Here is a 15,373-nt window from a genome sequence, read left to right as displayed (position 1 = left end):
ATCGCCGTCCGTGGAAGCAGACCCGGCTGGAGACTGAAAGTTCCAGATGGCTGGAGTGGCCCGTAATGGTCCCACTGATGGCTCCGTTCCGGGGTTCCTTCCCGGAATCGGCCTCTTTACGGGAAGTGCAGATTCCCAGAGCAATCTGCTACCATCCCCACCGGCAGCCGGGGCTGCCTGCATGTCCCCCTGCCTGACACTAATGTCCCCGGGGCAGGCGGCCGCTGCTCCTGCCCCGGCTTTGAAGTGCATCAGATTGGGCTAGCTAGCGGGAAGGTGCAGCCACCCGACCCACAGCGGAGGGCTGGAGGAGGCGATGCCCCTTCCCAGGGCACACATGGAGCGGGGGAGGTAGCCAGGCATGGCCGGGTGCCCCCAGGTCCCTGTGCCCGTCGTGGCCCCGTGTGCACCAATGAATTGGGACAGGCTTACAGGGGCAAAGCCGAGTTCAAGTAATTTTAGGGCATCTTGGCTTCCTAAATCCACTCAAGGACTAAAAACAAGATTGGGCCACTGAGATGTGGCAGCTTTGGGTGGGGGGCGAGCTGCCCACCAACCTATGAATCCTGTCCCCCACCCCTGGGCTTTAAGTTTGTGAGAGCAGGCTCCACAAAGGGCTTGGTGTCGGGGAAAACCTGGGATGCAGGGCTGGGCTCTCCCCATGTGGTCCCTTGCCCACTGACCCAGGAACAGCCCAACAAACAGTCCTGTGGAGTCCTGCAGCTCCATGGAGAGAGATCTGCAGTGCAACAGAACCTCACTTCAGCCCCTTAGAAACTCCCCCTGCCCCCAGCATCTTCCCCTTCAGAGCAAAGGGAGGGATGCAGGGTCATGCATGGGGGGCAGCAGTGGGGCCAGGATAGAGTTACAGCTCTAAACCCCTAAGATCCCCTTTCCACCCCCTTCAATTCTTCACATGCTGTAGGCAGAGCAGCCTCCTCATCACACATGCCATGTGTTCAGTCAGGCCTCATTCATTTTACATGTCTGGGAGGGGAGATGGATTTAGGATAATCACTGGGAAAGCCCCCAGGCACCCTACACCTTACAGTACCACAGGGTGCTGGGGGAGGCAGGAGGGGTTGAAACAACATAGTGTGGAGAAGGGAATCTCAGTATCCTGCACAGTGCCTCGTGGTCACTGCAATTTTCCAAAACAAGAAGACAGGCAGGCAGGTGCACAGGAACAACTTCCATGTCCATTCCTGTAAAACCATGTGGTTCTGCTTTGATGTAGGTGGAAAATTCCCTGTTTGGCTGCGAGTCTGTGGGGCTGGGGACTCCAACATTGCCTACACTCAGTGAGGGATTAAAAGGTTGTTTTTTGGGAAAGATTTTTTCCACCCTTGATTGGGGAGGTGACATCTGAACTTTATTTTCCTTTCCACGCTGGGACAAGTGCCAGTGGGGCCGACAGGTCCTTGGGGAGGCACGGGACACCACACTGAGCTGACACGTGGGAGGCAGTGGCAAAGTGGGACTGAAGCATGCCAGGGAAAATGGAGCCAGGGAAAATGGAAGCCACTAGAGGTTGGGTTTGTGCTCGAGGCTGATTGCCCATAGCCAGAACACGCACTGAGGTTGAGCAGGGAGCTGGCTTGGCTGTGGATTTTCAAATAGAACCTTGTCTGCCAAGGACCCTCCTACTCTGCCATGGGCTGGGTGGATCCTCGCCCCTCTGTGCACCTCGTGCTGCCCGGCCGGCTCCTCCCCGGCTGCAGCTGCAGCAGGGCTGGGAGGCAGGAGCGGTGTCCTGGCTGTGCCTGCCACACGCCTGGCTGTGGCTGTGCACCGGCTCAGTGCAGGGACAAGCAGCCTGTGGCCACCCCCAGGCACTGTCCAGCCAGGGGACGTTTATTCCCAGTCATCCTCTGTGCAGAATGTTGGGCTTCAGCTGGAGAGGAGCATCCTCATCTCCTGGCATTTTGTCCCCAGCAGATGAGTGTTCCAGGGATCATCCACCTGAGTGGTCTCTGGTTGGGACCATAATTGTGGGATGGCACTGCCCCTTCTGCCTACTTCCCACAAGGCACTGGCTTAGGGCAGGAGCAAACAGGGTGTGCCATACGAGTGCCACGTCTGGAAAAGCTCAGACTTCTCCTAGTCTCTGTCCCAGGACATTGTCCCACTATCCCACAGGCTGCAGAAGGCAAATAGGTCCTATCTGGAGCAAAATCTTATGAGAACCTCCCAGCCCTCCCAGCCCTGTGGAAAGCTGGGGGATTGAAGGCTGTAATAAGGATCTTCTTTTGTCTTTTCAGATGTGGATGCTGCTCTAGGGGGACACCAGCAGCACAGGCTCTGCTGGAGTTGCCTGTGGCACTGTGTGCACACTCCTCTGTGGATGAGTTTGCAGACTTCCCAGGGATTGTGTTCACACCATGAATCTTCAAAACTTCAAAACTACTCCAAGGCAACCCCTCTCCATCCCGAAAAATGGCAGTTGCCCCAAGGAAGGGGAGGGTGGTATTCCAGCTCTGGGTCTGCAGCAATCCTTCTTCATTCCTCTCCTGCCTGAACTGACTTATGTCTATCCATCCTTGGCTGAAGAGCACCCAGAGGACCCCTCCATCCCCACTGTCCCCAGAACACACAGGCACAGCCAGCACTGCCAGGGAAGGTGACGCAGCTGGTTCTCTCTGGGTGACTCATGCTGAAATACATGATGTTCACCATATTTCAGGGCTTTCAGCCTGGATGAGAAAAACATCAGGGCGTAAGAAAGTTTCTTTGCGAACTGCTTTTAAAACACTGGAGGGACTTCTCCTCCCACTTGCTCACACTCTACATTTTTGGGGGAGAAATGTAGCCTTTTTAACAAACAAATCTTTTTGATTGTTTATAACGTGGAAAATAGATGATTAAGTAATACATTTTGTTTTGATTTATTAAAAAAAAAAACAAAAAAACCCAAAAGACCATCTGGGTCCATCCCAAACAACTTCTGGCTGCACACAGTGAGCAGTTAGTGAATGGCTTTTCAGCTGGACATGCTGACTCCACCACCTCCTCCCCTTACCTGGCCCCTTTGGCTGAGCTTTCGTGTTGGGCCAGGGAGCCATGTGGCCACTGTGCCCGCTTGCTGCCTGCCTGCCCACAGGGCCATGCCGTGGCCGTACCCAGCAGCACTGCCCATCCCGGCACAGCTCTCCCAGCACTTCAGTGTGGTTTCGCTGCTGCATTTGCTCACAGGGTTATCTGCTCTGGAACTGGTGTTGGTTTTGGCACACAACACCGGGACCACACCTACTATTTAAATACCACAGCCAAGGGCTTGGAGGGGGGAAAAAAAAAGAGAAAGAAAGAAAACGAATATGAAATATTTGTTGCGGTTTGGAGATACACACACACATGTACACACAACACAAACACACCAGCCTGGCTCCGGATCGCTGGCAGTCGAGGAAGGAAGACTCTGGCTAAGATTGTCTTCAAAACCACCCTGGTGGCAGAGTCTGCTGAAGGGAAACCCTTTGGGCCAAAATTAGTGCCTGCCACATGCCAAGCTGGAGCGTGCACTGACCTGGGCTGGGGAAACCAGGGCAGCCCCAGTGGCATAGCTGGGGCCAGGGAGCCATGCCAGCCCTTCCCGGGTGGCTGCCCTCCCGCCAGGCTACAAAAAGCTGGGAAAAGGGTTCAAGAGATGGAAATTCCCAGGGAGGCAGTGCTTGTGGGGCTGGGAGGGTTTTCCCCCCACAACATCATGGAATCTTCTCCAAGAAATGCCTATCTGGGTGGCAGTACTTGCAGTGAGTCTGGAAGTGGAGACAGGCAGCACTACCAGTTGGTGCTGGCTTGGGATAAATGGGTGCCCAGTAACTAAGGATGGGCTGGGGCTGGAAACAAGGAGGATAGATGTTCCATGGGAGCAGATGTCCTCACTGGGACAGGTCTAGCTGTACTCTTTCCCCATGCTGGACCTAGCAAGGCAGCTTCTGGCATGAAGCCACAGCAAGGTAGCCCAAGAGGCACTGAGTGACTGTGACACACCATGCCATGCTGTGCCACGTTGTGCCACGCAGTGAGGCCTGCCGAGGCGGCTGGGGCAGGTGGATTACTGCACCTTCCTTTCCCCAGGCCCCTTTGCGGAGAAGTTTTCCTGATGATCTCACTGGATGCACATTTCTAAATCGTTTGGTTTATTGTTTCATCATCGGAGGTCAATTAAAAGAAGGCGAGTTCCTGTCACCCTGCTCTGAACCCCTTCGCTGCCAGAGCCCCAGAACAAAGGGAGGAATTGGGCTTGGGCTCAGCAGCTTGGATTCCCATTTGATTATTTCCAACAAGGGAGTGAATCTATTTTGGAAACGGTATTCCCAGGGGATGAGCTCACCGGCGCAGAGCATGAGCAAGGCTGGGGATAAAAAAAAATGCAATACAGCCTTTTGTAATGTGTTGGAAACTTATTTACTACCAGGAGGCTGGGTAATTAAATGCCACTTCCTGGAGCAGAATGAAGCACCCTATGTAATGCCAGTGCAGAGGGGTTTGCTCTTGACACAGGGTGGCCACTGATCCTGCCAGACACCCCACGAGTGTCGCGGGTGGGAGGATGCAGTTTTGTGGTCTGTTTCTGTAAAACCACTGCAGCAGCCACATGTGGCTGACTGTGATTGATTCCAGCATCCTGTGCTATAGTGGTGCCTTTCGTGCAGTGTCCCAGGGGCATGGGACGGTGGCAGGATGAGTTTTCCATGCAATGTGCTACTGTGTGATTTACACTGGTGGGGTGGCTCTAGGCAGATAGCTGCATGGGAGGAATAACAAAACCAAGTTACCTGGAAAACAGTTTCCACACAGAGTTCTCCAGCTCCCTGCTTGTTCTGCTGTCACCTGGCTGTCCCCCACTGCCTCACACTGAGCTGTGTCCCCATGGGTACCAGTGACTCATGGTGCAGACCATTCACTCAACCCCATCCCACAGCTCCCATTGGAAAATTGTTCCCCCACTGACCCAGCAGTGCTTGCATACTGCAGCCACACCAGTGCCCAGGTTCCAGGGATAGCCAGGCTTTCTCCAGGCTGGGAAATTGTGTATATCTGAGTGGATTAGGTCTGACCAGTACTGGCCTCAGCATCCACACTTTCCCTGCTTTACATGGCAAGGGAGGCTTTCCCCACTCACTGAGAATCTGGGTTCATTGGAGACTGAATACCTTAAGGGTATAGCTGGGAGGAGGGATGGACACTGCTTGGAAGAGTGGCAGAGATGCATACCTGGGTCATTTTGAACTTCTGTAGATAAATTGCTTTTACATGATGTACAGCTATTAATCTCCAGCATGTGAGAGAAGGGTTTTAACATGCACGTCCCGTGGACACTGCAGCCGTACCATGATATCCTCTGCAAAACTCCCTGTGCAACTCACTGTGGAACTCTGTATTGTGGCTTTTTTTTAAAGATTAAACCAGAGATGTTGGAAGAATATCTTGTGTTCCTCCTCCTTGCTGCTGACAAGGAAAACAGCAATTCCTGCTGTTACTCCTGGAGCTGCTGGGATGTCACGGGTTTTGAGCAGCATTTTTGTGAGTGGCAAAAGGGAACAGCTCCCATGGCTGTGGTCCAGTCCCAGCTGCTGTGGCTGGGGCCAGAGCTCTTGCCGAGGCAGGGGGAAGGAAGGATGGGTGCCTGGGCTGGCACGTGAGCACACGTGTTTGCACGTGAGGCTTCTGCTGCGAGGGCTGTCCAGGTGCCTCCAGCACTTCGCACTGCTGATGGAGCTGTGGTGTGTGCTGCGGGCAGGGACATCTATCGCCTGGCACCATGCTGAGTGCGACGTCCCTTCCGAGTGGAATACCCTGTCTGCTGTGGTGCTGGACCTTGTGGCTCTATACAGAGCCTGGATCTTTCAGCTTTCCTGTACCAGTGAAAGTTAAGAAGTGGAGGAAAAACGTTGCTGTATGTTATAGAGGAAGAGAGGTAAAAAGGGCAGGAAATTTGCACCATGTCCATTTCCCCTTGGCCCCCGGCCGCTGCTCATTCCGGATTCGGGATTTGCGTAGGCAGAGTTAAAAATAACAGGGGTATATAAAGAAGGACAGAGAAGGCTGCACTGGCCCCGCAGCCACCAGGGCACAGCCAGGCAGCAGGCAGAGATCAAAGCAGGATGTGGTCCAGGCGATGCAGTGGGGCTGGGATTGTGTGCAGGGTCTGGGGGTGCCCCTGGGCTGCTTTGCCAGGGAGTGGGATGCCAAGATCTGCCAGCTTGGCAGCCTCCTGGCCAAGCAGCTGGGCAGCACCCATGGAAGATGAGGCTGTGTATATTCCCGTAGGCAAAGACATCTCTCGCAGACCCTCTCCCTCTAGCCTTTATTCTGTGCTGACATTCACTGGGAGCAGCCTGACCCGTCTCCTCTGGCCAGAGAGCTGTACAAGGAGGCTGGATATGGCCTCCAGCCGAAGCACCCTGTCCTGGGACTGAGCTCCCCGTCGGTGCTGCCGGGGTGCTGCCTCGGGTCTCCCCGAGCCCCTGGCAGCCCCGGTCCTTGGCCGTGCATCCCGGTGCTCCGCAGACCCCCGGGTAGGCAGGGCGGACACAGCAGCTTGCTGGGCCGGTGCAAACGAATCTGCCCTCTGTGCCCTGATAACATTGTGTTTGTTGCGGAGCGGGAAGAGCCTGCCAGCACACGATAAGAGCAGATGACTTTACTCTGGACCCGCTCCGGATTGAATTATGCTTTAATTTCATTTTCAGTTCCTCTTTTCTTTTCAGGAGGGGAAGGGGGCTTTGGGGGTACAGGCAGGTCTGGAGGCTCCTGGACCCTTCTCTAGGCAGGCCAGTACCACGTAGAGGGGAAGACAGAGAGTAAAACCCAGCAAGATTAATTTTCTGCTCTCAGGGAGATAGCCCTAGAGTGTCACAGTTGTTTAGAGTCTGCAGTGTGGATCTCCTTGGCACCTCTCATGGGATCCCCTGTGGAGCTTTTGGGACTTGGGTTTTGCCTTCCACTGAAGCAGAAGCTCTCTGGGCTGTGATGCTGTAGGTGGTGTTGGAGAGGGGGCACTGGAGATGCTCTGAAGGAGAGTCCTTGGGTTTACTCCAGTCTCCCAGCTCCAGGTGACAGCACAGAAAAGGATGCAGCACAGATGTTTTTCAGTTCCCAATGTTTTGTGGGGAAGGGGACCCCTCTGGGTCTCCTGGGAGCCTTGTTGACCAACCTGGGCACCAATTCCACCTCTGGCAGTGCCACAGGGCATTGTCCCCCTGCCCGTCCCACCCATGCTGTGTGCCATTGGAGAGGCTGCCATGGCACTGTGGAAGTGTTGACAGGGCTGACAATGCTGTTTTGATGGGGCCACCTCTGGCACACCATGCTGGGCAAGCCATGCTCCTCATTCCTCTGCTGCCAGATGTGCCAAAAGCAAGGATAACCATTAACCCTTTCCTCTTTATCCATCACCTGGGTGGGTGGCCCTTCCCACTTTCTGTTTGCTCTCTTGCCTGGCTGCTGTTTGATCTCTTGGGATGCCAGTGACTTTACAGTCTGCGGTAGTGGCACGGGAGATAACCCACGTTTCCTAAATGGGCTTCTGTCAACAGTGGGCTCTGCATGCCCCATCTGCTCCTGCTTGCCTCCCACCCACCTCAGAGGGGGCTTCTGTGGTCAAGGAGCTGACAAGGCTGTGGCAGGGACCCCCTGTGTCCACCCCCTGGCTCACAGCAGGAAAACCCTGCCCATGACACACTCCTGGCTCCCTGCACACTCAGCGCTGGCACTGCTTGTGTCTCTGCGGTGCCTGGCATGCTGCCGCTCCCCGCCACGCCAGCCCTCCCACCGGAGCATCAGTAAAAAGAGTTTCCTGGGAAATATCCCACATTTGCAAGAAATATTGGCTGTAAAAGTTAAGCTGATCTGCTGGTGACGCCTCTCAAAATAAGTCAGCATGGGTGCAAATGCCAAAACTGCCTGAAAAAGGGGAAAACCAAGAGGAATTAGTGTTTGTCTCCTATGGCATCTTCTCTCACTTATCTGTAAAAGTTTGGGGCAGGAGCTGCCTTGCTATTAATTATAATTTGGCCAAGAAACAAGTAATGGGATTAACTGGTTACTTTAATGAACTACTCTAGCAGGAAAGCTAAAAGTAATTTCAAGTAATGCCCACATGCTTCTTTGCCACTTTGGAGGGGACTTTTTCTGGGGAAGGACTTTGGAGCTGAAGTATTTTGACCCAATAGGTGCCATTAATAAACCTGCTGCCTCACCAGCAGACAAGCAGATGGGGCCCAGGCAGCAGCTCAACATGTGCGCTGGAAACCAGGGCAGGGATTCTTGGTAAAAGGGGGAAGATCTGAATTGTTGTTGTTCCACTGGATTACTGAAATAATTTATTGCAATGCTCCACCCTTATAATTAAAGTGCGGTGATGAAAGCAACTGGTAGAGTAGCTTTGGATTCAGAAGCGGCATGTGCGTGTGGTGTGTGTGCACACCTCACCTTTGGTGTTTATATTTGTTTTTTTTTAAATTGACTTCTTGCTTCTGAATAGAGCAGGCAGCAGCCTCAGTTCTTAGAAAGGTATCTGGAGATGGACAGCTCCAGAAAGCAGGGAGACAGGCTCCAAGAGATAAGGGACATTGCTTCTTGAGCACAACAGCAGCAGGGCCATTCCTGGTACTGGTTGGATGGGGGCCAAATGGAGAAGGTCTTGCTGTGAGCCGGACAGGGAGGCAGAGAGCCCCTGGGGAGGCCTGCCCAGTGTCCTGAGTCTCTGTGCCATCATCCAACGATCCAGAATAGGGTGGATGACTTGAGTGTCTCCTGCAAAGTAGGATAACCTGCTCTCCTTGTGTCCCCTGCTATGGGAAGCCCTCAGGACAGCTCTGTCCCAGGGGCTGCTCAGGGTGGGCATGGCGGGACAGCCGGCCCATGCCCCCCTGTGTCAGAGCAGTCGGAGACAGCTACAGCAGTGGTCCCTAGGGGAGGGCAGACAAACGCGTCGTGGGGGCTGTGGGGCGAGATGAGGCGATGCCGGCAGGGTGCCAGCCCCCTACAGGGTTGACGAGCGGTTATCTCGGCTCGCACACGCACCCTGCACGCAGCCAGATGCGAGCTGGTACGCTCTGTGCCGCTGATTGCCTCACCGGCAGCAGCGGCGCGGGAGGACGCGGCTTCACGGGTGCGCTTACATGAAACGAATCGCGTGGGGGTGTGGGGGCACCAGGGCTCGGCTATCTGGCTCGTCTCCTATGGTGGTACAAGCACCCCTTTTGGGGACTGCACCTTCGCTCGCTGATGCGCTCGGTGGCCCCCGTGGCGAGTGTAGTGCCCGGCACAGTGTCTGAAATGCTTTTACCTGTACCCCTGAGCCAAATCTCTCCGGTATCTGCGTTCACACAGGGTGCGTGTGACAGAGTCATTGCCCCTGCCCCACTCGGGACAGGGTGGCGGGGGATCTCCGGCTCTGCCACCTACAGCCCCGCTCCCCGCTCGTCCGTGTGGTGGGCAAGCCTTAAGGGCGCCGCTGCCCCGTTCAGGGGCGGGCAGGATTCCGGCCTCCGCGATCCACAACAGCACCCTTGTCTGTTCTGCCCCGTGGCGTAGTTCCACGGAGCAGAGCAAAACGGGACGCGGAGACCCCGCCGCTCTGTCCCGTCCTCTCCGGTCCCGCTCGGGCTCCGAGCGCGCTCGGGGCAGCGGCAACCGCCGACCCCCGCCCGCCCGCCCGCCGGGGCAGCCCCGCCGGAGGGGGCGTGCCTCCGGATACAACAGAGCCAATGGCAAGCGGCGGCGGTGAATATCAATGCGGGCCGGACCAATGGGGGCGCAGCCATGCTGTTAACAGCTTAGGGGCGCGGGGCGGCGCAGAGCAGCGCTGCTGCCGCGGGGAGCGGAGCGGTGCCGGGCTCCGCGCACCGCGCTCCCCCTGCCCGCCCCGGCCCCGCTGCCTCGGCCCGGCTCGCCATGGCGGCGGCCGTGGACGAGAGCGCCCTGCCCTCTATCTCCACTTTCGCCAACTTGATGCCGCTAGAGGAGCGGCCCGCCGACATGCTCCACGTAAGCACCTGGTACCGGGGTAGAGGGTGGCAAGGTGGGTACGGGACGGAGCGTTCCGGGCTGGGGCTCAGCCCGGCCGGGGAGTGGGGGGCGGGCCGCCTTCTCGCCGTCGGAGGGCGCCCCGAGGGCGGCGCAGCGCAGCCGGAGTGGTGCCGACCCGTCGGACGGGTTGGGGGGAGCCACCGCCCCGAGCGGGAGGCGCGGGCCGCGGTGCTGGGGCGGTGGGTGCTGCCGATCGGCGTCTTCCCGCCGATCCTGACGCTTCGTTTTCCCGCAGAGGATGCTACAGCAGGATGGCTCCGCTGCCGTCAAGCGGGAAGAAGACGACTTGGGCAAGTTCGTGGACTTGGACTTCATCCTGGCGCACACCAGCAGTGGCGGGCAGGGGCCGACCGGCCCCAATTACCCCCTGCCCGAGACCCCCGAGAGCTGTGGCACCACCTACGACAGCGACGGCTCGTACTCCACGCCGGGCAAGTTCCCGGCGCCTTACCCCGACGGCCAGGGCCACAGCTACGTGGCTGAGCTGCTCACCCCGGACCTGCCCGGCCACTACGACCTACAGCGGAGGGAGTACACGGAGCTGCGGGTGCCCGGCGGCCCCCACCACCACCCTCACCCCCATCACCACCCGCCCCTCCACCCGGCCCTAGCCCGCCCGCTGCCCCTGGACCCCGCGCAGTCCTTCGGGCCCCGCATCAAGAAGGAGCAGCCGGAGGAGCGCGCCTGCATGCTGGGGATGTCTGCCGCCGAGTACCTGGGACCGGGCGGCGGCGAGCACAAGCCACGCGTGGCGCCGGGCCCCGGGCCGGGACCGGTGCAGGGGCCGCCGCTGCCCTACCCGGGCTTCCCCCACGGCCGCTTGGGGCCCCCTGAGGAGTCGCTGCCTGGCGCCGATCCCCACCTCTTGGCCGACCTGCCGCCCCACTACGCCGTGGCCCCGCACCGCTATGCGCCCCACTTCGCCCCCCAGCCGCCACCGCAGTTTCATGGACATTTCAGTGTTTTCAGGGAGCCCCTGAAGGCGCCGGGCCCGGGCCCGGCGGGGCTGCCCGGGCTGCTGGTCACGCCGCCCAACTCCCCGGTGCTGGAGTACTTCCCGACCGGGGCTCCCCCCGAGGACTGCAAGCCCAAGCGCGGCCGCCGCTCGTGGGCGCGCAAGCGAACGGCCACGCACAACTGTGAATACCCGGGCTGCGGCAAGACCTACACCAAGAGCTCCCACCTCAAGGCGCACATGCGGACCCACACGGGTAAGGGCGCGCCGGGCCGGGGGCACGCACAGGGTCCCGGGTGGGGGTGCCGCGGTACGTGGTGAGGCCCGCGAGCGTGGTTCGGGGGCGTGAAGGGGCGTCGCGAGAGGTGACACGGGTGGGGACGAGGGGGCGTGTGTCGCGTGAGGAAGATCCCTGCGGTATGGGGAGTGCACGGTGGGTCGCCGTGGTGGGGCTGTATGAGGGCACCCAGAGATAGCCCGCGTGGAGGCGTTCTGCGTGTAGGGCAGAGGGCAACGGGGATGGCCCCCGAAGTGCTCAGAAGGACCCCCGTGGTGGGGCTGGGCAGGGACACACAAGGACCTAGGCATGTAGCGAGACCACTCTTGTGGCACCTCCAGTTACTGGTTTTGGGGCCCGGGGGAGCCTGAGGTGGTAGGAGTTAGGGACATGGAGAAACCCTCCACTTGGGCTAGGGACAAATAGGATGGGGAGACAGACTTGGGGGTTGTATGGTGAGTGCCTCTGGCCGAGCTGGGACAGGGCACATCCCACAGCAGGGATGAGCAGGGGACCACCCAGTTTAAAGTGAAGCAGGAGCACATAGGAGGGATGCTGTAATATGGGGCAGGGATGCCCAGAAAACAGATCTTTGCATATGGGGAAGGGCAGAAAAATGGGGGATAGAAGGGGAAAGTTGGGCAGGCAGAGATGCGCAATGGACCTCCTATCCTTGAAAAGGAGGTGCTGGACAGGGTAGCACAGAACTGAAGGCATAGGGAGGGTGTGAACCTACAAGCCCACTGACACCCCCTCTCCTCTGCAGGCGAGAAGCCCTACCACTGCACCTGGGAAGGATGTGGCTGGAAATTTGCCCGCTCCGATGAGCTGACCCGCCACTACCGCAAGCACACAGGGCACCGGCCGTTCCAGTGCCACCTCTGCGAGCGGGCTTTCTCTCGCTCCGACCACCTCGCTCTCCACATGAAGCGGCACATGTGAGCAGTGGCTGCGGCCGGACTCGATGTCCACGAAGCCAGCTCACGGTGTAAATAGTGTCGGGCCAGGGATGGCAGTGGGGAGCAGCCTGGCCACCCAGCCCTGTCCGCTTGTAGTTGATAACTAGTTTTCTCCTCCTGTTCCTGTGAGAGCTGGCCCAGCCAAGTGGTGGGGAAGAGCTGCTTTGGGGATGTATGTGGGGAGCAAAACTGCAAGAAACGTGTGCCCAGACATCACCACTCAGCTCCCCATGTCTGGTGGGTTCCCCGCAGCCAGGTACCCAGTGAGTGGGGGAGCTGCTGGTGCATAAGGGATCTGTACCCAGAACTTCTGGCTTGTATTTGGTATCAGCTTAACCTTACTCACCCAGATTCTGGCACACCCCTGGCTCTAGGGGCTATGGTGGCTGACTCTGGCTGCTTTTTGGCTGGAGAGCCATGCCAGTTGGGTATGTTGGTTGTGGTGCTGGGAAATAGGTTGCTGGTTGTCTCGGTTGTGATCATCAGAACAAACCTCCTGACCCAAAGCCCAGAGTGGATGGGGCGAGGGTGGGATTTTACTGGCTCGTGGCTATAAAGGTTTGGCAGCACAGCAACACCTTGCACAGAGGACAGGGATGCTCCTGTCACCAGCCTGGGACCCCACTGGGCAGTCCAGCCCTGGCCATTCCCAGTTTTCCACTCAAGAGTCAAAATGCCTCTTCTGGCTCTTGTCTGCTTTATTTTGTCTTGTTCTTCCCCTCAGGATGACACCAGGTACTGCTGCAGCTGCCCTTCCCCATGCTGCTTTTTAAAATTTAGTATGTAAAGGACAGTGAGTCCAGCTATGAATGCCCAGGTCTCTGCTATACTTGAAATTTTTGTAGAGGGGGGACAAATAAGAAAGCTCAAAAGAAAATGAGTCTTTTTATGTGCAGCTTCTGCAAAGCAAGTTGTAAATTAAACAAAGCAGTAATATATAATGTTTCTGGTTTTTTTTTAATATATTTTCTTCCAGCTGGGAATACAGATGAGTCTCAGCTTTGGGAAGTGCACTGTTCCCGTCTGTGTATATTGTTAATTAACATTTCTCTGCTTGGGCACGTTAGGTCTCTTGCACTCTGAAATGTTACTTTTCTTTATATGCAAACTGTTGAAATATTGTGATCTTCTGTATAATAAATAAACAAGATGTAAACATGAAAGAGCCAGGAGAGTTTACTTTAAAGGTTTCTTCTAAGAGGAGAGGGTGAGGCTGAGCTTGTTTGTCAGTAAATATTTACATCGATGTTCATTTCTGCTTAAGTTAGCTGCGGAGGATCGATGGGGAACGCCCAAGCCTCGGCATCTGAGTAGCATCTCCTGTGCAACAGCTCTTGAGTCACCCCACTTCCCTGTGCCTCAGTTTCCCTAATCTGCAGATGGGGTAATTGCGGCACTGGGATGGTGTGACTGGTCCTGCTGTGAGTCATCTCCAAGGAGAATGGCAGCCGAAACTCAACTGAGAGCCTTGCTGGTCCTGAATTCTTCCTGAGCAGTCCTGTCCCGCTGTGCCTCACAGTGGAAGCTCTGCAGTACTGGCCTTGCGGTCACAACCAGGAGGGAAATTGGTGTCAGCTGCCTGGTCCCGGGTGCTGTCTCTGCTGTCCTCCTGGGGATGGCCTGGCAGCTTGGCGGGGTTCAGGTGCTGAGGTTTCCCTGCGTTAATAGGTGGTGACTCAGCACAAGCATGCTGCCAGGTCCTGGAGCTCAGCAAGCAGGTCTGGCTCCATCCCTCCCTCCCTCCCACAGCTGATTACCTGTGATGCACGAATCCCTCTGAAGGCAGGAACTTGTCCAGACCTGACACCATGCTGGCAGTGCAGGGAGCACACAAGCTCTATGATGCCCTGGCACAGGGTGGTGGTGGCAGTGGCTCCTTCCTCCTGTGCTCATCTCTGCAATTCCCAGTGGCTGGTCAGGGCTGGAGGGTGCCCTGGGGCTGCTTGCCCTGTAAGTGGAAGTGGGATGTAGATGGGCTGATCCCACTCTTTCCTGCTTAGATGGGAATGGCAGAGCACATCTGATGTTCCCCTGAGGAGTGGATAATATTTTGGTGTGGAGCTATTTGTTCTGGGACCAGCAGCACCCACCCTTGTGGTCTGCCCTTGAGCAGGTACAAAAGCATGGGTAATTCCAGGTAGGGTGGCAGCAGTTTGGGACATCATGTTCTGCCTGTAGGCCTGAGATCATGACCGTGGGGCTGCATCCACAGGTATCACAGATCCATCAGGCTCAATCACTTGTCCTTTTCACTGTGCTGCCTCCACCCTCTGCTTGTCCCACTTTCTGAGAGATGCTTGTGCAGGGGTGACTGTGCTGGGACACATGTGGCCTGTGATGAGATGCTGGGGATATCTTGTTCCTGGGACCACCAGAACCTGAGGACAAGGCTACAATGCCAGGGGATAGCTGGGGCAAAACTTCTGCCTCTTCCTTGGAAACTTGTTCAAAATGTCACATGGAGGGAGAGGGAAAGGTGTGGGCTGTTTGAATTAGCGATGAGTCAAGCTGGCAAAGCCAGATGGGGAGAGTGCGTGCCTGCCTGTTTGTGTGCGTATAAGTAATCTCTGGCTTTGTGTTTTTATTATGATTATTATTTTTATTTCCAGGGGAACGATGAATTTCTCCAACCATCCTGTCCCACTGGAAAGGCTGGCTTTGCTGTCCTGTCCTCCCTAAGCATCCTGGGAGCTGGAGTGACAGTTCACGGCTGTTTTGAGGTTCAGCTCTGAGATCAGAGCACAAACCAGTTATTTCTCGCCTTTCATCACTGCTGTGCCAGGGCAGGAGTGAGGTCTGGCTCTGCTGCCACTGCTTCCACAGGGAGGCAAGAGCAGGGGAAGGTGCTTTGGCTCCTCCAAACGGAGCTATTCTGGGTTTGCTCCCCAGTGCCTGGGGCAAGGCACTCCCTTCAGGCACATAATGGGACATGGCAGTCAAATGGACCAGCATGGCTGGGGAGGAGTGGCTGTAGTGGAAAAGACAATTACGGTTAATTTGTTGTTAATAAAAAACACTCTCTTCCAATTGCCTGGGCCAGGACACACTCTCCATTGGAGAAGGGAGGCCAGTCCTCTCCCCAGCAAAACCTGCCCTGCAAATTGATGAGGGCAGCAAGAAAACACCTTTGGCAGCACTGAGGGA

At 56.7% G+C, this 15,373-nt stretch overlaps 1 protein-coding gene across 1 annotated transcript; it reads left to right on the top strand.

Moving 5' to 3' along the window:
- Window positions 1-9,829: 9,829 nt before the first annotated feature.
- On the top strand, window positions 9,830-13,396 carry KLF17 (KLF transcription factor 17). The gene is made up of 3 exons (XM_021530134.2): window positions 9,830-9,996; window positions 10,274-11,249; window positions 12,037-13,396. Exons 1-3 carry the CDS (start codon window positions 9,904-9,906, stop codon window positions 12,210-12,212), a joined length of 1,245 nt encoding a protein of 414 aa, XP_021385809.2. The 5' UTR covers window positions 9,830-9,903; the 3' UTR covers window positions 12,213-13,396.
- The last annotated feature ends 1,977 nt before the right edge of the window (window positions 13,397-15,373 follow it).

The sequence above is a fragment of the Lonchura striata genome, chromosome 9, assembly GCF_046129695.1.
Source record: "Lonchura striata isolate bLonStr1 chromosome 9, bLonStr1.mat, whole genome shotgun sequence".
NCBI classification, from domain to species: Eukaryota; Metazoa; Chordata; class Aves; order Passeriformes; family Estrildidae; genus Lonchura; species Lonchura striata.
This window is presented reverse-complemented; position numbering and strand designations above follow the sequence as displayed.